The sequence below is a fragment of the Aquila chrysaetos genome, chromosome 4 (genome assembly GCF_900496995.4).
Source record: "Aquila chrysaetos chrysaetos chromosome 4, bAquChr1.4, whole genome shotgun sequence".
NCBI lineage: Eukaryota > Metazoa > Chordata > Aves > Accipitriformes > Accipitridae > Aquila > Aquila chrysaetos.
This window is the reverse complement of record NC_044007.1, coordinates 1,406,989-1,434,106: the sequence shown is the minus strand read 5'-3', so window position 1 is coordinate 1,434,106 and position 27,118 is coordinate 1,406,989. Positions and strand designations below refer to the sequence as shown.

Here is a 27,118-nt window from a genome sequence, read left to right as displayed (position 1 = left end):
ACAAGGAGCCGAGAGTGCACTTTCTTCCAACGCATGGCTCCCTGCGCCGTGTTATCTTCCTCCTCCTTTCGCCGAGTGTGGAGTTCTCCCACCACATCTGAAATCACGTTCATGAGCATCAGTCATCCATCTTCAGCGTGATGCAGCAGAGAAGCTCGCATCTTCAGTCTCCCCAGCTGTTACTAAGATGGTGTCGCAGCAGGGTGGGGAAACTGAGGCAGGAGGGGATGTTACGCCACAGGGTGGAGACAGGGAGTGTGTTTAGATGCAGGGAAAGCCCCCCAGCCCTGGAAGGTTGAACTCAATCTTGTGTTTAGAAATAGTTTGCCCCTCTGCCATCAGACGCTGTCATGGCTGTACTGGGAGACACACATCGGCAGCTCGGGAGAACTTAAAGCTCCTCTTAAACCTCCACCTTTGGGAGCTCAGCAGTCATGGGTATCTCCAAGGCTTCTGGATCCTATGGTTGCAGAGAAAAATTGAAAACCACCAATAAATACAACCATGTGGCTCAAGAGGCTGGCTGCCACCCATGAGCATCCCTCCAGCAGGTGAAGCCTAGCCACGCTGGAGTGTCCCCAAAGCCACCAGCCTTTCATCCCACCGGGGCTCCCTCACACTTCCCAGGAGGTAAAACCTCAGTTGAGGATGAGGAAGTCGCGCAAGTGAGGATTTGCCCATGGAAAGCAGCCTGGACACCGGCAAAACACCACCGGAGCGCCAGCAAAACACCACCGGAGCCAGCCCCAGTTCACGGTGTGCGATACCTCTCACCGCAGCGGTGGCAGCTCTTGCCCAGATTGGGGTCAGGGCTGTTTTCCGGACAATGTCAAACCTTAATTTGGTTTCTGCTGCTTTCAATCTTGTACAGGGCTGCGGTTTTTTTTATTTTCCCTTTTGAATTTCTCTGTGAAATGCTATGTTGCCAGGACCTTTTGCTTCCTTCCCCAATTTCATGGAAATTCCTCAAGTGTCTGAATAACATCTTAGCAGCTGTAGAAAGAAATGAAGGAAAGGTTCATTGTGAGCGGAGAAACCCAATTATTATGCTTGCTTAATTAATTGCAACATATTGAATGCTTTCCACACCATCCCGCTGCCTATTTTCTAATACTTCTGCAAAGTGAAAAATATATCGTTGCAGAAATAACTAGTTATCCCAGGGGTAAAGCACTTTTCCATGTTTTATACTGCATCTTCATCCTGCACAGTGATGAGGAGTGGGTGTCCATGCCCTGCATTTGCAGCTAGATGTCTTCTTCTGAGCCTCTTCCATCCTTGCTTGAGCAGCTGAGTTACAGTACATCTGAGCTCACCGGCCAGCTGGGAAGGCAAAAAGTCTTTCTATTTCTGTATTTAATCTTTAGTGTTCAGGACACAAGCACAGAACTTGCAGCAAGCCCTTTGGGAGCAGAGCCACACATGTGACAACAGCACCATTCTCAGCAGCTGTATGGACCACTGTGATGCCCGAAAACACGAACCACTCCACAGAGCTTCTTTATGCTCAAAACACCTTCAGAAACTTTTCCTGGGTTTGCAGTGATGTTTCCCCTGTCCCCAAGCTGGGTGTCCACCATGCCGCACTGCTAGGAAGCAGGTTGCGGATGAGCCGTGGCAAAACCCATGTTCTTCCCCTTGCTTCAGGAGATGAATGAGCTGCTTTATCCCTCCTGGTAGCCCCAAGATTGACCCTGATACAGCATAGGGCTGCAGGAGGTGCATCCCCAGGACCAAATTTTAACTTACCCCCAGCATCAAAAAGATTGCCCATCCTGCTCGCCTGGCAGGGACAGTGTGATGACACTGGTGGATCAGCTGCAGCAACCAGCATCGTGTTTCTTACTGTAGTCGGCCACGAAGAGACAAAATACCAACCCAATAAATTCAGGCAAACAGCAGAATTATAACCACTGTAAGTAAACTCCAAGCTATTAAACTGTCAGGAGCATTTCCCATCTCTCTGCTACCCCAAATACACAGCGTCTGCCACTGGAAGAGAAAGGAAAAGCTGTTTTTTTCATCTTTTAAACAAACTTTGTCAAGTGTCAAAACCACAGAGCTTTCAGTAAACGTGTGAAGGCTTGTACCCGATGAGCACACACAAATGTTCCACCCTGCCAGCCCCAGTTATTGTAAAGCAAGAGACGCCGGTATCTGTTGAATCCATCCTTGCGAAGGAGGATGAATTATGGCGTGAGCTGAAAGATGACATGCAAATACTGACACACACCAGTTACCAAGGCTTTATGGTTACAAGCCCCCTGCACCGCGTGGCAGGGGGAAGGAGACTACAGCAAAATATCTTAAAAAAAAAAAAAATAGACGGGTCTGTATTTTATAGAAAATAACCCTGGAAGGGACCTTCTGTCCCAAAGCAGCACTAATTAAACCTGTTTCTCTAAACAAGACCTCAGTAAAGGACGTGGTACCAGTGGGGAAGGAAAGATGGGAGGGATCGCATCTCCTCCATGCCCTATCGCCCCCAGTAAAGCCACGATGGGGAGCAGCTCCCACCCCACCACCAGCCAGCAGGTCTGACCTGCTAACCTCGAGACTGTTGCACATCTCCATGAAAGTCTCATTATTTTAAAACCGAGATCAAAAAGGGGGAAAAGTATCCACAAAAGTATCAAGTGCTTGCTGGTGCACGCTCACCCTGTGCCTTTTACCGATCTTTTGCTTTTTAAAGCTGCTTTAGGTCACCTCTGCAAACTAAATCCCTTGAAAGTCATCACTGTTTCCTTGCAAGGCTTGAGCCCCAGGGTTTTCCCCATACCCCAAATCCCCACCAGCAAAACCCCAAGAGCAATGTCGATGCCTGAATTTGCAAAAACCCTCCTGTCATACCTTTGGCTCAATACCTCTCCCAGATATTGCACTCTAAGCTGGTGTTCCTCTGCTTGGTCCCAGCCCAGCGGTGGATATTCATGGACAGGCTGAATCCATCAGCCTTTGCTGAGTTGCCTACACATGACTTTGCTGTTTCCCGGCGGCCAGACAAATTTAGAGACTTTCTTGCACTTAGATAAATGAAAAAAAGTAGTCTGGAACAAGCATTTTAAATATGGCATGTGCAAGATTTGGGCTTGGGAAAAGCTGCCTCGGAAATGCTGGTGCTCCAAACAGCAGCAGAAACAGTGATATAAGCATGGTGGTGGGCAGTTAAGTCCTCCCACCATCTCCCAGCACCTACATTAAAGCCACCAATGCATCGACTAGAAATTAGGCAGCAGCTTGAGTCAAGTCCACCTCCTTGCTGCAAGGCAGGACATAGTCCACCTGTGTCCTCCCCAGACAGAAGTTCTTGTAACCTGTTCTTTAAAAAAATCCCAATAAAGGAGATTTCAGAGTCCACCCAGCCAACTTACTCCAGCACTTCATAATCCTCGTCCTTCAAAAGCTCTCCCTGAACCCTTCCTGCTACAATTTAAGACCCTTGGTTTTTGGCTGCTCCACCTGGCCGTGGAGAAGACATCCTTCCTTTGCTTGGCAGCTCTTCATGAACTTGGGGACCTGCAGCCCCTCCATCTCCTCCTCTTCAGATTGCACAGACCCAGGTCCTCTACTTTTCCAGTCCTTCCAGCCATCACTTCTCCCCTGGATCCTTCCCAGTGGTCCAACTCTGTCCTGAAACCTGGCCCCAAAACCAGACCTGCTCCATCTAACATCTTCCCTGCCCACATCTTGGGGGTTTCACCCCTTTTCTTGCACTCCAGCAAGATGTTTGCTGCCTTTGGTGACAGCTTCAATGCCCAGGGATGGTGCTTATGGCAGAACCACCCTCGAGTTGGTTTTGTGCAGCTGATTACCCTGATTCAGACACTTTGGAAAATCCCATTGCCGTTAGCAAAGCTCTTGAAAAAATCCAATGTCACTGACACCAGGCTTTGCTTCGTCTACAGACCCCTCAGCTCACTTTACGGCCTTTTTTTCCATGCTTCCGAAGGCTGATCCTTGCCCATCCTCTTCCAGACGCAGCACCAAAGCCAAGGATTTAACAGCACGCAGGTAGGATCGCAGACTTCAAAACAAGCCATATGGACACACGCTCACGAGCATGCACATACCTATTTGCAGAGCCAGCAGCGATGACAATGTTGCAGGCTAGTCAGCCACCGAAAATCTGTCCCGAGAAGAGCTGAGTTGCAAAAACACCAGCAAACCGTCCCCAAACCGGTGATGCTGAGCATCCCTTTAATGCTCTCAGAAGAGAGATTACTTGAAAGTGATGCTCCATCGGCTCTGCGCCCCCTTAGCCACCACAGCATCCTCATCTCTGCCATCATCTGCAGGCATCTTCATTTCCCACCCCCGGGTGGCTGGGGCAGCTAATCCACAGTTTATGCTAAATCTCTGCCCTCCTCCCTGCCAGCGACAATGTGGAGTAAGGATTTATCATCACTGGCCGCTCCTCTCCTGCCTGCCCCTCATTTCTCTCTCTCCATTTTCCCTCCAATGCCACTTACCGGCTGCTTGCGAGCATCAGGGGGCTGTTACTTACTCTTTATTGAGATGTTGCTGTTTGCTACTAATTTTTCTTATGCTTTTCAAACTTCCCGGAGCTGCTCAGCTCTCCTGCTGATGGGATTTTTGTGCCTGCACAAAGCTCCTTCCCTCCCTAATCCCTGTTCTTTGTGGGTTTAAAACTACCCAGGATGCCCCATCATGCTCACACAAACCAGGATGCAGGCAGTTTCAGAAGCTGCACCTCTCAACAACACTGCGCTATTTATTGCCCCTCTTCATTCACTTTGCCACCATACGTACAATGACTTTGTCATTAAATTGCCTCATTTATAGCTTCTTCCGTGAACATACTCGTCTCTTCACCCTTCATCCTTCCAATAAAGAAAAACAATAGCACAGAGCCACTACCTTTGCCTTTCCCAGCTTAACTGTCCCCAAAATTTGTCAGTAAAGCAGTTACAGAGCAAAAATATTTGACCCCAAGTAGAAACTCAAAAAAATACTTAAGCACAGTTAAAAACCTGGTCTTGCCTAAGAGCCACACTAGAGGTGTCAAGTACAAGAGGAGCTGAAACACAAATTTAATTGAAGCTAAATGTAAAGCTGGTAACTGTGTCGAAATGCCTGTTTCATAGTTATCTGCAGAATTATCCTCCCAGCTTTTGTTAGGTCAATATTGAAGGTAATTTGATGAGCATCTCAAATACGTTTAACCTTGCGGTGCTGTTTGAAGCTGCCCAGCACTTTGCTCAGGTTAAAAAAAGAAACAAGTTTAATGGCGCAATACTCTACAAGCTTGAACTAAGCCTGAGTTGAAAAAAACCTCAATTTTCTTAAACCTTTTGTTTCTTCTACATTATTTTCCCTTCAGTGCTACCGTAAAGCAAGAACAGCTACGGGATGCGCTTTGGCACCAATGGGATGCCCATCACCTTTGTGTCTGGGCTCCTGCGAGGCAAGAGGATGAGGTGTAACATGCGGGCTGGGAATAAGCAGGTAAAAACCAACCTCAACGCTGAAGCTGGGACATCAATGGATTTTGGATGCAGACCAGGACAAATTCTTGCTGCTCACCTGCTCTGCCGGGGCTCTTGGTGCTCAGGTCTCTGCCCCGGCCAGGGGTGTTGGAAGTCTTGGAGAGTTTATTTGCAGACACTCGGTACATCACCCCGCCGATGCAGCGATAGCCTTTACTCCTCCATCTCTGTTGCACGTGCTGGGACTTGCCACCTTGAGGCGATGGGCGCGTTTGGTTTAATAGCTGGGATCTACAAGAACAAAATAAAGTCAAGGTAAGCCCAAACTAGAGAAGATATCGCAAGGAGCTGCTGCTTCGTGAGCAGACCCTTGGCTGCCTGAGGATGGAGGCGATGCAGGGAAGAACCACACATGCTTTCGCTGTAGACAGAGGAGCTGCTCTGACTCCCCGTGATTTACACCAAAAAAACCAACCTGCAAGGACTCTCCCCCTAGTACCGCTTCCCCCATGCAACAAAAAGCCGTTTCTTTCCACCAGCTCACCCACGGCAATGCCGCAGGAGAAGAGACCACACACTGAAGGTCAGGTCCCTACCCAACCGTAACCTGCCAGGACACAGCAAGATGTTTGTCCCTAAATTCTACAGATATTTGCCATCGACCCCAATGCCTCGCACACGGCGTGGCTTCGATCCACACTGCTGGTATGTACTTCTTAATAGGCAGCCTGGTGCATCCAAAACAGGATCCACACAGCCAGGGCTGACGCTCCATCTCACACCCTTGGCTTGCAGCTCCAACCCCAGCAGCAAAGAAAGAAACGTGGATGCAATCCCACGAGGGAATCAGCAACGCGGGACCTTCTCCTGAGCTTAGCCAAGTTCTACGGAGCTCTACAAGCTTTTATTATCATTATTATAATTATTATTATTATTATTAGGCACTATAACTTTGATAATATTATTTCCCCCCCCCCAAATCTGGCTCTTGCAAGGGTTTTGCTACATCCCTGCATGTGACGAGTTGCCCGAGACCGCTGCTGTCGTCCATCTATCACCTGGAGTGGATGCTGGGACCCAAGTGGGGTCAAGCGGGCAGCGTTGGGGACCCTTCTGCACCTCCCCATCTCTCCCCTACATCCTCAAACCCTGTAGCGAGGCAACAGAATGGCAATGGGTCAGGAGCTGCGATCCGGTTAGTGCTGCCCATTAGGTTATTCTGAAGGATCAGTAAGCTCTGAAGTGACAAATATGACACAGAGGGGCTCAGCTGCCACCAAAAACCCCACCAGTTCATGACCTGGTATCTCCTGCACCATCCCACCTCCCTCCCAACCCACGCGGAGCCACCCAGCTCATTTTCGTACATACGCTGTTATACAAACAGAGCTGTTGCAGCCAAATCAAATCTCCTCAAATATCAGTCGTCTTCCCCATTTAGCGCTAATCCAAACAGTAATTTGTTTATGCAAATTAGAGCTCTAATTTTGTATTAGTCTAAACTATGCTCATAATGCTATTAGCAGAACGTATATAAACCGCGCATTACTGGAGAATATCTGTAAATTAAGATCCCGCTATCCTATCAGCAGAATGCAAACCCCGGAGAGCATTACCTTTAAATGAACATGTGCTGCAAAGAAAAAGAGAATTGTAAAATGTAATAGTTACATTTCTTAGTGCTTAGCGTGACAGCCTATTCATTTCATCGGGCTGTTGCCACTGGCTACCGAGCTCGGAAAATTGCTGCCTGGTTTTTGCGGAGGGGATGGGGATTGCATAAAGAAGCTGCTGCCCCGCTTCCAGTTTCCCCAAGGGCTTGGTCCTCATGAAACTGCTCCAGAGAGGAGCATCAAGTCTTAATTTTTACAAAACCAGGTTGCTTGCAAAGAGTCATAGCGGTGGCATCGCTGTGTGAAGGTACCGATGGCAGGAGGGACTCCAGGGCCACCCATGGACCACCCAGCAGCTGACGGCAAACCTCTGCAACTCCAAGTTGCAGCCAGCATTGGCTGCAGGACCTGGAGAAAGGTCTCATGGCCGTATCAGTGGCCTAATGCAGCCAACAAAAATGATATCAAGTACCTAATGGCCAGCAGGTCGAGGGAGGGGATTCTGCCCCTCTACTCCGCTCTGGTGAGACCCCCCTGGAGCACTGCGTCCAGCTCTGGGGTCCCCAGCACGAGACAGACACGGACCTGTTGGAGCGGGTCCAGAGGAGGGACACGGGAATGGTCCGAGGGCTGGAACACCTCTGCTGTGAGGAAAGGCTGAGAGAGTTGGGGTTGTTCAGCCTGGAGAAGAGAAGGCTCTGGGGAGACCTTATTGTGGCCTTTCAATATAGAAAGGGGCCGATAAGAGAGATGGAGAGGACTGTTTAGTAGGGGCTGTAGTGACAGGACAAGGGGTAATGGCTTTGAACTAAAAGAGGGGAGATTCAGACTAAATATAAGGAAGAAATTTGTTACAACGAAGGTAGAGAAGTTCCCCAGAGAGGTGGTCGATGCCCCATCCCTGGAAACATTCCAGGTCAGGTTGGACGGGGCTCTGAGCAACCTGATCTAGTTGAAGATGTCCCTGCTCATGGCAGGGGGGTTGGACTAGATGACCTTTAAAGGTCCCTTCCAACCCAAACTATCCTGTGATTCTAATAATGGTATTGTAATATAGCAAAGCACCACCATGGCTGTGACAAGACCCATCCCAGCTCCAGCTCTCCTCCTCCTCTTCCTCCCGGTGAAGAAGCTCAGGAGGGCACCGGGATGCTCCACACCACCATCCATGGGCTCTGCAGTGCCGATGGGTTTTGGACTCCTGTTTTGCCCGGCACTGAGCTATAAGCATCAGTCCCTTCAAGGAGGATCCGTAAAGTCTTCTTCAGAAAACACGGCTGGAAAAAAGCCCTCTGAAAACTCCCAAGTTTGCAGGACAGAAACAGCCAGAACTGCTGATTGCAAAGGAAATAGTTAGAGTAAGAGTCGGAGACCGAGCATTTGCTTGCGCTATCCGTAATACCTGGATACATGCAGCACCAGGGGAATGGCTAGTGACTGATGTATTAACTTGGATTTTGACATAGAAAACATGGAAGAATGCCTATAAAATGTTACCGATTGAGATATGAGGCCTGGATATTATTTCATATATATGTGTATATATGCATAATACATATATATATTTCATATATACAATATGTATTATATATTTAAAATAAACTTATATATAAGATATAGAGAGATTATTGGATATATATAATTCTATATACATTCCATATATATAATCAGAGAGAGAGAGATGTATTATGGTACATATACTGAGTACCTATATTGAAATATATTCTCTATAGATTACATATAGTAATAAATAGATACTTATACATAAAAATCTATATATTATTACCTATCTATAAATTATCTCTAGATGTTATTGAATCTATACACCGAATACCTATATTGAATTATATATTTTCAATAATATCTAGAGATATTCAATACCTATATTCAATATATATATTCAATAATATTTAGAGATAATTGATAGAGATACAAGGCCTGGATAGTATTGTTATTTTTAGTATTTTATATTATTCAGATATTATTGAATAGATATGTTGAATATATATTGAATGATATATATTCAGTTACAGCTAGAGATGATAGATATGATATATAGGTATTATTTTATATGTATATAATATGATTACATATGACCTATAGTTAATATTTTCTTTCAGCCTGTTAGAGGGGAGGGAAGAAGCCCCAGGCTCACCCACATTCCCCACACTGGTTCGCAGGGAGAAGCCGGGCTGGGGCGCAGCGGAGGCAGCACCCAGGGCACGGGGGTTTTGCTGTGATGGCTTCTCGCAGCCCCCAGCCCCAGCCCCTGGGCTGTGCTGGCCCTGGGAAAGCCCCTGCCCTCCCACAGCCGTTCAAAGCTCCGGCTCCACCGGGAGCAAAACCTTGTTACTGCCCCAAACCCAAAGCAAAGCCATTCTGCCTCCTTTGCATTTACCAGAGTCGTGCCACTATATACATATACACACACACACACACACATATATAAATATATATATAAAAAAATAGAGATATATGGAGAGATATCTATAGATATGTATAATCTGTATATACCTATAGATGTATACAGATATCTATAGACTATATAGAGACATAGAATATATTTTATATATCTATAAGTTATATTGAAAAATATCTATGTATCTGTTTATACGGAGATTGTATCTGTATAGATATATCTATATATTATATATATAACATCTGTATCTATATAGATATATTCAATATATATTGAAATATACATTCTCTATAGAGATATCTATATAGACATATATCTATGTCTCTATCATATGTCTCTATCTGTATATCTATATAGATATCTCTATACCTATAGATATCTCAATCTGTATACCTATACATATCTACAGTTAATATCAATATATAGAGAATATAAATATATATATTCAATAATATATATACACATACAATACATATATATATATATTTATATGAAATAATATCTGGGCCTCATATCTCAAGACATCTCAACCCCAAAAATGACGGCTCACAAAAGCTACACCAAGAGCACGCTCCAAACAAGCAGCTTTGCCTGTTCCTGCACGGATTTCAGTTCTCCTTGTACATCCATAACCAACCTGGGCTTCGCACACCCCAAATTCTCCCCATTTCTCCAGAAACGGGCACACGTCCCTGAGCATATACTTGCTACCTCTCCAGCACAGGGGTTTTCTGCCTCAAACGATAACTTAGAGAACTGCTCCTATCCTCAGTGCGCTTCCTTGGAAAAACATCAGCAGGGTGCAAAATAAAAATATAAGGGAAAAAACCCTCTTATGGCTGTAATATCAATAAAATCCAACCAAACCCAAGTTGTGCGTAGCCCCAGGGGCTGCTCATGCCGCCTGAGCCTAAACAGTGCTGGTTTAAGCACCAGTTTAAGAGCCTGGCTGGTTGAATCCCGCGAATCCTCAGGATATTTATTTTCTCGCTTTGCTGCACTCACTCAACCCGCTGAAGTGGTTGCACACTCCGGCGCTCCTTGTTCGAAAGTCACCATTTATCAAGAGTTATTACCCGGTGGCATCTGACCCCTGGTATGTGAGCAGAGAGCAAGCAGGTAGCAGCTGCCGAGCAAATAGCAACAGCTGCAGATTATAAAACATTTTACACTTTTATAAAGCAATATTAATAAAAAAAGAAAAAGCCAGTATAAGAGGAGCAGAGCAGCGATGTGCGCAGCAGCACGCTCTTCTCTCTGGCAGTCCTTAGGGATGGGCAAGCCCCAAAGGCAAGGGACCACAGGCATCGTATCTCCCGTTAGGGATGCTCCCACTGGGATTTTTCAAGGATTTCAGCAGAGAGCATCGAAAAGCATCTCACCCTGCAAAGGGAGTGGGGCTGAACCTCCTCCAATTTGTAGTCGTTGCATTTTTGAGGTAGAAAAATGACCATTTACGTGGCCTTCAAGCAAAGCTTCCGCAGAACATCTGCTCAGGCTGCCAAAGCCCCAAGGGCCACCGGACCGAACTCTCAACCAAGGGCTCAGTTTGACCTCGCTGGAGGCTTGACCATCTCCACTTCCACCTTCTGGGTGGTGGAAGTGTCCAAGCAGGGATGTCCCCAGCACCCTTCAGCCTCCATGGAGGCTCTGCATCAGCCCAGCTCCTCACCTGGAAACTTTCCTATCTAAAAAGTCAATGTTAACGGGAGTTATACCTGCCATGGGGTGCAATAACCCATCTTAAACACCTCCCCAGGGGACTTCGCTATTTGTATTTGTATTTATTCCCCTTTAACCTCGGAGGTCACCTCCTCCACTCTTTGCTCCCCAGAAACTGGAGGTGCAACTTTGTAGGGGGGTGAGCCTGGGGGATGCAACCTGGGACTGCTGGGACCCCCTGCCCATAGATGTTCATGCCATCGTGGGGGGACCCGATGCAAACACAACGGGAGAGGAGATGCTGCTCACTGGGAAATGCTGGCGATGCTTCGCAGGGGATTTCGGCAGCTGAACGCACGCATCGGGTTCAGCTTTGGCCACATGTATTATTTATAGAGTATTATTTTGTAGAATATTTATGATATTTATTATTTACTATATTAATTAGAATATTTATTCTATTTATGTATATTATAGGAGCCATAAGAGATTTAAAAAATCTCGGTGGAGCCTTTGCCCATACAGAAGAGCCAGGGGGGAGCTTAATTGACCAACTTTCACCCATAGGAAACCTCTGTTTTCCTCTTAAGCCAAACTGTTGCTTCCAAGCGGTTGTGTAGCCCCAACACAACTGCTGGTGTGTGTCCCCCTCCCCGTTAGTGACATCTAACCCAGCAGCCATGGGGAAAAGCCACTGGTGAGGCAGGAGAGGGGAAGGACGGCTGTAACGGAGGGCAAGGAGCTGCACAAACACCCAGTCGCTTTTCATCGGCAGCGGTGTCACAGCTCTCCGTTGAATTGTTACCCTAATGGAAAGGACGGCCTTTGGAAATGAACTGTATTGAGAAAAGAGGATAAAATTAATGAGATAATAGCTGGGCCAAGGACCTGAAGAATACACCGGCCCTTCGACACAAGGGGCTTGTAATTCCCTTTCTGCCGCACAAGCCCGTGGATCTAAAGAGTCCTCCCGTCCGTCCAGAAGGCCCGCTCCGGCAGGAAATTTCATTAACGCTGGAAAATAGGAAAGGTATTAAGCGTGGATAATGAAGGCCAGAGTGTGAACAGTGCCTTAAGATAGTCTTCTTTCTAGCCTTTGTAATGGGAGGCATGAACTTTCCCTTCAAATCCATTTCTAATCCATTTGAAATACTACAGCAAATTATCTTCCCTTCAGCCCGAAAGCGGCCAGCCAATTTACTCCGAATAGAAGTGACAATGCTACAGAATTTATCGCCATAACCTTGACTACACAAGGTTGAGGGTTGTCTTTCCCCCACCCCCAGGGTGGACAGGGGAAGAAAAATTTTTAATGAAAAGGGGGTAGAGGAACGCTATAAAAATGTTTAAAAACAGAGTCGTAGATGTCGGAGGTCCAACACCAACGCCGGGCCCGAGCGTGATGGGAAAATCGCAGTGTCTTGTGCTAAAAAAGTTACAGTGGAAGGTCCTAGGCTGATAAAACAATCTGCAGGTTGAGATCTGGGCTCTTCCCTTGCATCCTTCAAAGCAGGAGCAACTTTGCCTGAGTCTGGCCATTTCATGCCAGTGCTCTGTAGATGCTTGTGTTGACCAAGTCTGATTTTTCTTATTCTCTTTCCCATGATTAAACATCAAGCTGCTGTGTCCTTCAAAGAATCATGGAATCATTTAGGTTGGAAAAAACCCTTAAGATCATCAAGTCCAACCGTTAACCTAACAGTGCCAAGTCCACCACGAACCCATGTCTCTAAGCACCACGTCTATACGTCTTTTAAATACCTCCCAGGAGAGTGACTCCACCACTTCCCTGGGCAGCCTGCTCCAGTGCTTGATAAACCTTTCGGTGAAGAAATTGTTCCGAATATCCAACCTAATGCTTCCCTGGTGCAACTTGAGGCCATTTCCTCTCATCCTATCGCTTGTTACTTGCAAGAAGAGACTGACCCCCACTTCACTACAACCTCCTTTCAGATAGTTGTAGAGAACGATAAAGTCACCCCTCAGCCTCCTTTTCTCCAGGCTAAACAACCCCAGTTCCCTTAGCCACTCCACACAGGACTTGTTCTCTAGACCCTTTACCAGCTTCGTTGCTCTCCTTTGGACACGCTCCAGCACCTCAGTGTCTTTCTTGTAGTGAGGGGCCCAAAACTGAACACTGTGTTCAAGGTGCGGTCTCACCCATGCCCCAAGTAAAAAGTGAGGATCACTTCCCTAGTCCTGCTGGCCACACAATTTCCGATACAAAATTTCCTCCAGTCTTCTCTGCTTGACCGACTTCACCTCATTTAGAAAGTGGAAATGCTGGGTCCTTCCTCCAGCCTTTTCTGCAAGACGAACTTCACATAGCTTGGGAAATAGAAATGTTTCTTCCAACAGACCAGTAAACCAAAGCAAAAACCGGACCAAGCAGGAGAAAAGGGCTCAGCAAGACAACGTGGAGTCAACAGTCAGTTGATGCCCAGCTCAACATGCTTTCCTTGTTTCCAAACATAGCAAAGCTGCTCAGAATGGAAGAAAACCACCAAAACTTCAGCCAGGAGCCAGCAAGTGCCGCTACTGGAATATGCTCCCCTCTTAAATAGATCAAAAAAAGGGAGATTTCCAAGCCAATGTGGAAAGTGAGGGTTAGCAACAAGGATGACGCGCCCCGGCACACAGCAAGAGCTGTAGGAGATATTCAGATTTAACACCCCTGTGCTATGCACATGGGTGCGCACTCAACACACAAGACCATCTGATCCAAAAAACCCACACAAACACCTGCATAAATGCACCCATATTTGAAATATTAGAGTATCTGATACATATAAATTAAACACAAAACCAAGAGCAGAGCAAGAACATCCCAACGGCGTTTCAGCCAGCTGAAACGGAGAGGATTTCTTGGCGCTGACGGCAATACAAGTGGCTCTTAAAGGATAGTTTTCTTTTACTTCTGGATATCTTCTTTAGGCTTAGCTTATTTTTTTTAAAGTAATCCTTACATAGTAAGAAATCACATTTGCATGCTGGCATTTGATTCCTGAGGAAAAAGCGGATCATAACTGGGGCAACAGTTATGGACAGCACCAGGGAGCAGCGAGGCAGGAGGGACCTCGTCCATCCCAAGCCTCCCAGGAGGCAATGCAAAACCCTGATTTGGGAGAAATAGTTAAAAAAAAAAATAAAAAATCACAATATCCTTGTTCCTTAGCACGTTGCAGAACAAAACACAGGATTTAGGCTTAAAAGTATTCCTCAAACATGCCAGCAGTCCTCTGAGCTCCTGCACCAGTTCCCCTTGGAAGCTGCTCCGATCTCCTGCAACGTCTCTATCCTCACCCACCAGCTGCCTGAGGACCCCAAATCCAAAGAAAAAAGCAAGTAATTCCATTAAAATGATTGATTTATATATATTATTGCTTTCTTCTTAAAAATAAAAAGGTCAAATATCAAATAAACACTTTCTATTTTAAGACCTAATTTATTTAAAGAACCTCATTTGGATTATTCAAACAATCCCATTCACTGACTAGGATATTTGAGGTTGAAAAAGTGATCGGAAATTCAAAAATAGAAAAGCACATGTCTTCTTCCAATATACAAATATAAACACAGGGGATCCACTAGTTTTAAATACATAGTGACCAGCAATAACCTGTTAATTTATCCATAAACAATTCTCTACTTTCAATAATTAGTTCTAATTATGAAACAAACACTTTAAAAAACTACTTTAATTTGGTTCAACTGAATCTGAATTTCCATTCAAATGCAGCTTAATGTTAATCTCAAGAAAAAAAATAATCCAGCACAGATCTCATTTACCATTTTCAAAACCTGGGAAAAATTATGAACCTCAATGAGTACCTATTAAGCTACCTAATTGCCTAAATAAAGATGTACCTACCTAATAAATCCTCCTGACTTGCGAAAGAAAAATAGTTACAGGTACATTATAATGGTTCTCAACCAACGAGATTAAAGATTCCTCCAGAAAAACAGCTGGTGAATAAAGGTGGGGAACAAGACTAGACCTGATGACTGAAATCAAGGGTTTCCATCTTGTGGATTTAAATCCTAATTAACCTCAGCAATTAAATCATAGTGAGCTGCGACGGTGCCATGCGGCCACATGCAAAGGACTGAAATAATGGGGATGGGATCGCTCGCTTGGTGGGTAGTGCTGATGTATGATGGCGATACAGTGGAGGAGCAGATGACCAGCCACCACGATACAGTTGATTTGTGCTGGTTTTGGCAAGACTCAGCCGCTGACCTCCCTTGGCAGCCCCAGTGGCATGGGCCCCTCTCCTCCCCTGGCCCCAAAGATCCTTCCATGTGCCATGATCATCACCGCAGAAGCTGTAACACTAACAGAAAAGCCACCAGGACCATCGGCAAACAATAAAAACTGCCTTTGAAATGTTTAATATTTTCTCCATCTATTTAAAAGCTTTTGGCTTCTCCTGCATGCTGTTGCCAATGCTGTTATCAAAGCTATCTAAATGGATTTCTTCTTCACAGTTCAACCCATTACTTCATCCTGCAATCAAAACCATTGAAGTCGCTTTTATGGCTGCATGTTATATAAGAAACATTGGATTATACCTGCAATGCAGGATTGTTGAGGCGTTTTTTGTGGTTTCTCCCAATTTCCACATCCCATAGGCATGACACCTCTCCCCAATCCCTGCACAGGCTGGAGACATTCTCTCCTCAAATAATTACACTGGGAAAGACCCAGGTATGAAAATAATATCCCAATCTTCTTGCAGTGCCTTCTCAAAGGGCTGTAAAACTTACAGCCAACCTTGTGCTAAACTGATGGGGAACATTTCATAGAATCATCAAATGGTTTGGGTTGGAAGGGACCTTTAAACATCATCTAGTCCACCCACACGCACACCATGGGCAGGGACATTTCCCACTAGATCAGGTTGCTCAAAGCCCCATCCAACCTGACTTTGAACACTTCCAGGGATGGGGCATCCATAACTTCTCTGGGCAACCTGGTCCAGCATCTTCATAATATTTAAATTTTTTTCAGCTGTTCACCCAAAATGAAGTTGAGACCACATCAACTGCATCGATCCTCATCGCAAAGGACCAGACCAGGCCATGGGAAGACAATGACGTTTCTGAGCCAGCTGCAGGAGCATGGGCACTGGGGCAGCAACAGCAATATCCAATGCTTCAAACATTACAAGGTTTGGGAAAGGAGATGGGACACCTCTGGGAAAGGCCCAGGCTTGGTAGCTCAGCAAGGGGGAATTACAGTGGTGGTGAACCCCAAAATCAGCTAATGTAAGCTTGACACTTCCAGGCTATGGCCACGGGGTACCTCTGCACCCGGCTTTCCCTGGGTAGCACCCTAAGTGTTTCGGGGCAAAGCCAAGCCCTGAAGCCCTCATCGCCAGGATCCAGCCAGAAACCATCCCGGATGACAGCAGGTCCAGGTAGAGATGATGGTGGGAACCAAGGAAGCCTTTGCTGCAGGCTGGTAACAGTTGACAGAAGGGAATAACCAGCAGAAATTATTTGGGGTTCCTGACATGTTTCTAGGATCAGCTTCTGCTCTTCCCCAGTTTTTCTCATCCTTTTCTCTGGACCATTTTCCTCCTTTGAAGCTGAAGAACCAGGAAAGGGACGAGATCCACACAGAGTCCTCGTGTCCAGACGCAGAAAGACACATCTCCGTAAGCCCCACCTTTGGGTTTTGACAGGTGAGATTTGACAAGTCTCCACGGGCCTCCAGCTTTTCACCTCACTGTCAGTGCCAACTCTCCAAGGTAGGGTCACCCTATGGTACATGCTGAGAAGCCGATGCACAGCCAAGCCCATGAGATCTCCCCACAGCTGGTCTGGGGACAGTCCTGGACCCTGAAGGACAGCCAACACAGGCTCCCTCTACATCTGCCCCAAAACAAACCCCAGTACCCAGCAGTGCCTCACTCTGGGCTGCGAAACTCATTCAATGCCCCCTGTTTTGACCACAGTTTTAAATATGTCACGTTTTCACTCCGCGCAAGAGCCACGTCAGTCTTTCCTCACCACCCACACAGCTTGGGAGAAGTCAGAGACAGAAACGTCCCCAGTGTCATAAATCCTACTCCAAGCTGGGGATTAAAAACGGGAGTATTAGGTCTGTAAAAAGGCCTAATTAAGCCTGCAGAAAAAGATCCAGTTTGGGCTACACATGGTTCACAGGCACGCCAGGACCCAGCTCGTGTCTTTCTTTCCCTGAGAGCCCCAACCAGGAGCACGAGCCAGGGGAAGCACTGTGCTGCCCTCGCACGAGGGGCTTCACTGGCCAAACACCGCAACTGAGTGGCTTTCGTAGAATCATTGAATGGTTTGAGTTGGAAGGGATTTTTGAAGGTCACATAGTCCAACCCTCCTGCCATGGGCAGAGACATCTGCTACATCAGGTTGTTCAAAGCCCCATCCAACTTGACCTTGAACACTTCCAAGGATGGGGCATCTACAATTTCTCCAGGCAACCAGGTCCAGTGTTTCACCACCATCATTGTAAAAAAAATTATTCATTAAGTCCTATCTAAACCTACCGTCTTTCAGTTTAAAACCATTGCCCCTTGTCCTGTCACTACAGGCCCTGGTAAAAAGTCTGTCCCCATCTTTCTTATCAGTCCCCTTTCTATATTGAAAGGCCACAATAAGGTCTCCCCGGAGCCTTCTCTTCTCCAAGCTGAACAACCCCAACTCTCTCAGCCTTTCCTCACAGCAGAGGTGTTCCAGCCCTCGGACCATTCCCGTGTCCCTACTCTGGACCCGCTCCAGCAGGTCCGTGTCTGTCTCGTGCTGGGGACCCCAGAGCTGGACGCAGTGCTCCAGGGGGGTCTCACCAGAGCAGAGTAGAGGGGGAGAATCCCCTCCCCGGACCTGCTGGTCACGCTGCTTTGAATGCAGCCCAGGATACGGTTGGTTTTCTGGGCCGCAAGTGCAAATTGCCAGCTCATGTCCAGTTTTTCATCCACCAGTCCTTCTCCACAGGGCTGCTCTCAATCCATTCATCCCCCAGTCTGTATTGATACTGGGGATTGCCCTGACCCAGGTGCAGGACCTTGCACTTGGCCTTGTTGAACTTCATGAGGTTCATGTGGGCCCACTCCTCCAACCTGTCAAAGTCCCTCTGTTTGGCATCCCTTCTCTCTACCATACCATTATTTCCCCCCACTGGATTTATTGCCATTTCTCTCTTGAAAGCATTTCAGCCCCACGCTGGCATTCCCTTTCATTTCTTGCTTGCCTCCAAGAAAAGACACAGTGAAGACTTCACACTGCATTTGGCAGCCCTGCAGCGCTGGGCTCACGCTCTCGGTCGCTTGGCGAGGGTGAGCCCATGTGCCAGGGAAAGCACTTAAACCACGCCAGGACTTTACAAAACACAGAGGAGATATAGTTATCGCCTCAAGGAGCTTACGGCAGTGTTACAGAGGAGAGCTCTTCTCCCTGCCCAAAATCACTCCTGTTTGCTAAATCACTGCTATTGTTTGCAACCTCATTCATTTCTGAGAGAGAGATGAAGAGCTTGGCCGCAAAACCAGCTCTACATGCCATGCACGGAGAACAGAGGAAAGCATCTGCCTCGTGACTTGCTGCATTGAAGGACTGGCGTGGCCACGCAGGGAGGGCAGGGATGGATCAGACCCTTTCAGGGCAGATCACCAGCTAGAGCTGGACTGTCCAGAAGGCAATCTGGAGAGCACCAAAAAGGGTGCAACCACACAGCCTGTTTCACCTACAGGAGATATCAAAAGCCTTTTTGCTATCCCAGTGGACCGAGTCCTCCCTCCCTTTTTATCCATCTTCTAGTTACCCAAACTTTTTGCTGTTCCTTCGCTCCCCTAAGAAAGCAGCGTGGCGGGATGCTCATTTAGAGGACTGTGAAAATGGACGGTCACAGCACCAAGAAGGGCCTCAAAAGTTCTCATGAGAACGTTTGCTCCCGTAGCTTCGCTCAAGCTATGTGCCAGACAGCAGCAAGCAACCATAAAAATGAAAGCCCTGGGTCAGGAGCAGGTAACGGTCATGGGCATCTTCCTTCACAAACATCTTCCTGTAGGAGCAAGCTATGAAGTTGTCTATCAACTAGATGAAACGTAGGGAAGAGAGGAGGGATTTTAATAAACATAGGGCAAATGTTTGCTACCTAATCAACCAAGAAAGCCAAATGGGAGCATCCTGCATCCTTGCTATCAACCCTAGATTGCTTTGAGACACCGCAAGGGAGCACACAAGACAGCAATAAAACCAAAGGCAGACGGATTTATGCTTTCAGGGTTTTAACCCCCAGACCCTGAGGGTGATGCATTCACCCAGTGCCTATTCAAGCTGCAGGCTGCAAAAAATCTTTTTAGATTCACAAAGCCAAAGCACCAAGAGCCTTCTTGGATGACACACCACGCCGTGCGAACTAACACAGACACCCCAAAACCATTGGTAAAGGTACACTCACCAATTTCATTAAGCAAGCTGAAATCATTTGCATAGATTTTACACAGAGAAAGAAATCCAACCAGGCTGGGTTTCAAGTTACTTAGGATGTCCCGTCTCCACTTAAATGAGTGTAAAAATCCCAGCTTTGGTTGAATTGCCCCAATTGCCCGTGTAGCCCAACCTCAGAGGGGTGATTTGGCAGTGAGTCCTATCCAACTCACTAAGCTAAGACTCACCTGATGCCTCAACCCCTTTTTCCAGGGAAGATCAAAGGAAGGAGCTGGTACAGTGAGCAACGACTACCCTGAGGCTGTATCTGCTTATCTGCTTACGGTATCACTTGTTGGTCAAGGACCGCCAAAGAACACAGGAGAGGTTAATGGCTTGAGCAGCAACAAATTGAATGGAGCAAATAACCTTTAACGTCCCATGACACATTCAGCCTCCCTACGACTGCATTTCCTCTCCAGCCCCTTCATCTTCAACTATTATGCAAGACAGCAGCATGTCAACAGGCTTGCCACCACATCTGCAATCTTCCTGCTGTTATTCCTGTTCCCAGCAGTGTCACACACAGCCTGAACTGTGTATTTAGGCAATTTATGGTAATGTTACAAACCTGCCTATAGGACTGGTCCTTTCTCATTTATAAATGCTTCAAAATTCTTGGAAGACACTTTTACCCAGAAGCACTCTCCTTCCCAAAGCTGGCAGGCTGGGAGATGGGTTTACAGACTGGGAGGGACTCCAGGTTAGTTAATTAATACAATTTTTCATGTTTCCCCAATGCAAAGAAGGGATACAAGGCTATATATAAAGGCTCAGGGCACTGCATCTGCACTGCATCTGCTCCCACGTCTGTGCCCACCTTGTCCCCCATCCTCCCAGCTTTGGAGAACAGCAATCTTTAATTTTATTTCTTCTCTTTGTAAGCTAGAGAAAGACATATTGCCTAAACAAGCTCGCAACTGAAGGGCAGGACGGGATAGCAAGATGAGAAGAAGAAAAACCCACTGATACCAGTGAGAATGATGATGGAAGATGGTCCAAGCACAACCATTTCCTACCATCCTCAGCAAACACAGGAGAGCATCAGATGAGGGGATGTTAAAAGAGGGTCAGCTAATGATGCCAGAAAGAGCCAGCGAGTGCCACCACTCAGAGGTAGTGAGATATTTAAGAAGCTAATGCGGGACGTTGTGGCTAGCAGGTCGAGGAAAGGGATTCTCCCCCTCTACCCTGCTCTCCTGAGACCCCACCTGGAGCACTGTGTCCAGATCTGGGGCCCCAGCATAGGAAAGACATGGACCTGCTCAAGCGGGTCCAGAGGAGGCCACGAAGATGATCGGGGGCCAGAACACCTCCTCTGTGAGGACAGGCTGAGAGAGTTGGGGTTGTTCAGCCTGGAGAAGAGAAGGCTCCAGGGGGACCTTATAGCAGCCTTCCAGAACTTAAAGAGGGCCTACAGGAAAGATGGGGAAAGACTCTTGATCAGGGAGTGCAGTGATAGGATATTGAGTTAACGGTTTTAAACTGAAAGAGGGTAGATTTAGATGAGGTATTAGGAAGAAATTCTTTACTGTGAGGGTGGTGAGACATTGGACCAGGTTGCCCAAGAAAGTTGTGGATGCCCCATCCCTGGAAGTGTTCAAGGCCAGGTTGGATGGGGCTTTGGGCAACCTGGTCTAGTGGAAGGTGTCCTTGCCCATGGCAGGGGGGTTGGAACTAGATGACCTTTAAGGTCCCTTCCAACCCATATACGTACCCTGTGAGAGATATTATGACACCCATCTCATTTCTTGCCATGAATCTTCTAGACCCACAACCAGGCTCCAGCACGGCTTTTCCTTGTGCACTTTCCACGCCCCTATCACATCAGCCTCAGCCGTGTGAAGGTGCCCGGCTCTGCCAGTTTAAATGCATCTTTGCTGAGCTGCCAGTAGGACAATATTACTCTCGGCAGGATGCCGCTTCTTCCTGTAATTAATGTTTCATCATCGTTCCTGAAAGCAAACAGCTGCTGCGGTCTCAATCACTCATCTTCTTGTGTGGCTCTTGCTTTCCTAAAGGGTGGCTGGCACTACCCTGGCCTCTTATTTTCTGTCTTCATCCACAACGTTCCCCCATGGTCAACAACAATTCAGTTTATTTTGCCACCTCATGACCAAAGGGTCTCGTCCAAGACAACTGCATTCAGACTATTTGCCAGGATTTTAGATTCACGGGGATTTCTACACAGTGCTTCTGGCCAAGACCGTGTCTACTCCAATGACTCAGTGGACTCTTCTGCTCAGGTATGAACTAAGCAGGGTTTTGCTGAGGTCTTCTGCTCTGCGGGCTACTCTCTCCCATTTTATTTCTCCCCCTATCTCTGCACATCCCTTTCTTCACACTTTCCAAAATACTGCCTACATAATCCATAGCTTCAATTCCACCTTCATCCTACATCTCCCTGGCTGTTTCAGTTCCTTGTGCTTAGACTCTTCTCCAGAGCTTCCAGGTGGTTAGATACCTCCTCCCCATCTTTCAGAAGTTCATCTTCTGACCAACCCCAGCCTAAAGCAGCTCTGCTCACTCCCAGCTCATCTGACAGCCCAACTCAAAACCACCTTGCTTGGCTTGTCTCCAGCAAGGTGTTCTGATCCCACCAACGGAGAGTCGTAGAAGGATCTTCTGACACACTTCAAAGTTACTCAAGTTCTCCAGCAAAGTTTGCACTCTAAAAATGTCTCCACTGCAACACTGGCCTGGAGAAAAGACAAAAGACCTGTTTGAGAAGACGTGATTGCCCACATGAAGCTGTTTTCAAGGTAGGTCAACTTTCAGCCTAAAACCCATGACAGCGTCCCGTTAAACCGCTTAAGCTAAGATTGAGAATGGAAATGCTGACAACCCCTAATACTCAGCTTTCCAACCCGCCGCTCTAATGCTGCAGCAGATCAGTAATTATACCAGGAAGACCGGGGACCATTGTCCCATTAATTAGATTCCTTTTACCCCCATTAGCTCAAACGATTGGACAAAGTTCATTACGGTTTAATTCTGATTAGCTGAAATGGATCTCTTTCAGCATACGAGACAGGCAGGTGTTACCGGCTTTAGCACCTAAGTCACGCTCCAGCCGGGCACCCACACTGAGTGTGACACTGTTTGGGCAGCGCCAGGTCCCATGTCCACATGGGATAGGACATTAATGCTTAATCCCTCCAATGCAGCGTCCTACCACCCTCAGTGATGGGCTACAAGGCCCTCTAAAATGAGAAGGAAAGTGAGAGCAGGTCATAGACCTTCCCCCATCCTGGCACAGAAGTGATACTCCTTTATCTGCTCATACTGGAGCTTAGTAAATCATATTTCAGATCTCCGGATGTGCTCCAAGCACAGCAATATTGCACCTTCCCACTTGCTTTTCTAATGCACAAATCTGTACGAAGCATCGTGCAAACGCCAAGCACCATCACTGCTCGGATCGAAACACTGTGCATTTCCGTACAGCGGGCGTTTCTTACATTTTGCATTATCGAGTAGATCGACGATCGAGTTATATCCACACTGTGCAAAGCATAAGCTCATTTTGGAAATCCTAAACAACAGGCTCAACCCACAAGGCTAATTGCTGAGGTTCAAAACCATTTCAACGCTGCATCCGTACCCACAATGGTGTAGACAGAGCCATCTGCATCACCTTCAAACCCAAAACAGCCTCAACTTTGAATATTTTCCAAAATAATCAGCCAGACATATAGCCAAATCCCACTCGAGGCTTTCCCTCCTGCCTGCTTTCCAAAAATACCTGGCATAATTGCTTTTTCCAGAGACAGCTTATTTTTAAATGCTTTTTTTCTCACGCAGGAAATAGTCATAATACTAAGAAGAGCAAGAACAGCTGATATGTTTTAATTAAACCAAACTAATATCTCAGGCAGCAGGGCTCAATGGAAAACCGTGCGTCAGGCACTGACTCAGCATGGAAGAGGTTAAAGAAGTTCAGTGGGGCTGCGCTAAAGGGAATTATCCACCGAGAAAATACCAGCTCCCAGCCGGCTCTGGAAAGCTGCATGCCCATGGCTATAGGGGCTTTTAACAGGGATAGATACATATCCATGGCAATGCAATATTTAAAATTAAATTTAATTTACCTACTAAGGCATAGAAAACAGTGTATAAATGCTTCTTCTGATTTTTGTTTTTCCCTGGAGAGTTGGTTTTGCTGCCTTTATATTATCCTAAGGAACAAATAACATAGGTTTCTACTGCAGGCTTATTTCTCTTAATCTAAAGCAGGCAGTTGTTACATATCCATGTATATACCCCATATTGTGGCTTTTAGGCATCTTTTACAAGCTGACCCACAGAACGACTGGAGCAGCGCTGTCAGCTCTGATTCCTTAGCATGAACTCTTGGCAACCCTGTAATCAAACGATCCAGGCAGTAAATACATTAATACAAGTGTTGCATATGCCTGGATAAGTTTATATACTTATATATATTTACATATATATTTTATAGATGTATACATGTATATTTTATAAATACATGTAAAAAAAGAATTTAGATCTACTTCCAAGTGAAAGAGAAAAGGTCCGACACTTCTGAGAGAGTCAGTATATAAGATACTCAACGGGCAGACACTTAAAGGAAGTCTGCTCGGACTCGGTATATACTGTAATGTATAAAAATGATTCAAAGGCACCCATCAAGGGGCAGTGTATTGGTTAGCAATACTAATTGCATTGCCTACATTACAAATGATATTGCTCCATTATTAAAGGGTCGGGACTATTTTATGTGCTCACATCTATTCAATTGGTATTTCGATCAATGGATGCATTACAAGCTTTCCCTTTAAGAGCCTAATAAACAACAAGATGGAAAGGAAAATTCGCCGTAAGATGACGCTTTTAAAAATCCATTTCAAGGGGAGCTATCGGGACTTTGTAAAGCAGGTTGCAACCGAACCAAAAGGCTGGAAATTAGGAAGTTGAGAAGGTCGTGCTAGCCCTGCAGAGAAGGACTTGGGGATACTGGTGGATGAAAAGCTGGACATGAGCCGGCAATTTGCACCTGCAGCCCAGAAAGCCAACTGTATCCCGGGCTGCATCCAGAGCAGCGTGGCCAGCAGGTCCAGGGAGGGGATTCTGCCCCTCAGCTCCGCTCTGATGACACCCCCCTGGAGCACTGCGTCCAGCTCTGGGGTCCCCAGCATGAGACAGACACGGACCTGTTGGAGCAGGTCCAGAGGAGGGACACGGGAATGATCCGAGGGCTGGAACACCTCTGCTATGGAGAAAGGCTGAGAGAGTTGGGGTTGTTCAGCCTGGAGAAGAGAAGGCTCCGGGGAGACCTTATTGTGGCCTTTCTATACTTAAAGGGGGCTTATAAGAAAGAAGGAGACAGACTTTTTAGCAGGACTTGTAATGATAGGACAAAGGGTAATGGTTTTAAACTGAAAGAGGGGAGATTCAGACTAGATCCAAGGAAGAAATTTGTTGCGGTGAGGGTGGTGAAACACTGGTGCAGGCTGCCCAGAGAGGTGGTAGCCACCCCATTTCTGGAAACATTCCAGGTCAGGTTGGACGGGGCTCTGAGCAACCTGGTCTAGTTGAAGATGTCCCTGCTCATTGCGGGGGGGGTTGGGCTAGATGACCTTTAAAGGTCCCTTCCAACCCGAACTATTTGATGATTCTATGATTCTCCCCAAGCACGGGACCATGCTCCAAACGCAGCAGGGCAGAGGAAAGGCAGGGTATGGTCTGCACCCCATTAAAAAAAAACAGTTCTTGTGGTTCCCAACAATTGTCCTGTGAACAGAAATGAAGCATAAATCTAAATACATACATGCCTATCAGTACAGACCAGTGGCTCATTGACATGCACTGGGCAAAGCCCCACACAAGGGAAAGGCTTTGCCAGCACCAAAAATCCCAGCGCCGGGCGAGCAAAGCACAGCAAATGCTGGGATGCACTCCAGCACCGGCTGCCCCATACACCAGAGTGACAACAATCCAGAGTCCAGCTGTGCCTAAATTAATGTGGATGTTTCCGAGAGCTTCCCCCATCTTGGGAAGCGCCGTTCCAGCTTTCACGGAAGTAATAAGGAAAAAGCATCTGCACTTAATCGTGTAACAGCATCTTGCTGACAACACTCAGCATCTCTATATGCATGCTCACCGTTTACAAACACACAGTCCCCTTAGATCAGGCCAGAGAAATAGTAAAACCGATACCAATTAGTATGAAAATCACCCGCTTGGGCTCAGGATCTGGCTTCTAAAATCAACTGCTTGATGGCATCATCCCGAGCAAACCTTACTATTATGCTCAGAGGAGTTTCTGAGCTTTTCCACTAACTCTGAGATGGCTCTGCTAGTTAGAGCGCTTAAAAGAGACTGCCTGCAGAAAAAAACACGGCCGCGTGGCATGTTTCAGCCACACCGGTCATCTACCAGCCTGCTAGGGAACCTCATCCACGCCGAGCTGTCAGCACGTTAAATCTCAGCACGGTGACAACTCCATAGGTGCCGAGACAGCAGCATCATTTCTGTGTGCCTCTCGGACCGATTTATCAGGTACCTAGCAAAAAAGCACGTGCATTGGTCATATAGGCAGGGCAAGCATTCAATGTGTTTCCAAGGTGTTTGGATGATCGTCTGCCAAAGCCGTCGCTCATGCACAACTTCTAGATAAAGCCCCAGCAGAGAGAGCATCGTCCTGCGTGCTTCCAAACAGCACAGAGATGCCCTTAATCAGGGACTGTACAGTGCAATTAGGAAAAGGGGGGGCCAGCACAGAAGCAAAATGATGTGCAAAATGTTTGTGGCATTTGTTGGGAAATTGCTGTGAACCTACACAGCACATTGGTTCCTGATGCAGGATGCAGAGACATCTCTAATAAGGTTGCTCTGTTATATAGGATTTTGACGACTCTGGGATGTAAAATCCACCGGTCCCCAGTTTCAGCATGTTGGTACTGCAAAGCAATGTGTGTTCAACCTGTATGTGAAGACCGAACAAATTCACTGTTGCTCTCTCATTAAAACTAAATTAGCCATCAGCCTTTCCCACGCAGGACTCGTACAGAGCTGTCTCCCTCTGCTGGCACCAGACCCAGAGCAACTCATGGCTCCAGAACAAAAAAAAAAAAAAATGGAGAAAACTTCCTAAATGAACCCAAAACAGGCATCCAGATCACAGCACTGACATGACCCTCCACAACGTGTTAAGGCGGGATGTAACTTGTACTTAGGGTCACTTCCAAGGCATCATCATCCCCCTCTCGACATCATCCCCCTCTGCGCAAAGGTAAATGAGAAAGGATTTTAATGATGCTCCTAAGGCACAAACACGCAAGCAGGCAGGTACCAATTCGGCACCTCTAGCTCATTTCCCCACTCAGGGTTTGGTCCTCGCAAGGATGCTCAGCCAGTACCCCCATCCCAGGACTCCCAAGTATCTCCACTATGTTTACAGCAAAACCTAAAAACATCATCTTTTGGACCAAAGTGGGACCTAACACCTGATTGAAAGGAAAAAGAAACAACCAAGCAGATATGCT

The 27,118-nt window shown here is 46.7% G+C and overlaps 1 protein-coding gene across 3 annotated transcripts in view; it reads right to left on the bottom strand.

Annotated features, from left to right (window-relative positions):
- The window catches only part of ZC3H3 (zinc finger CCCH-type containing 3), a 180,303-nt gene that overhangs the window by 52,052 nt on the left and 101,133 nt on the right, over window positions 1-27,118 (bottom strand). For all 3 annotated transcript variants that reach the window (XM_041122963.1, XM_030011512.2, XM_030011513.2), the window contains one exon: window positions 5,545-5,738. In XM_041122963.1, coding sequence (XP_040978897.1) covers window positions 5,545-5,738 — 194 coding nt within the window. The remainder of the gene's footprint in view (window positions 1-5,544; window positions 5,739-27,118) is intronic.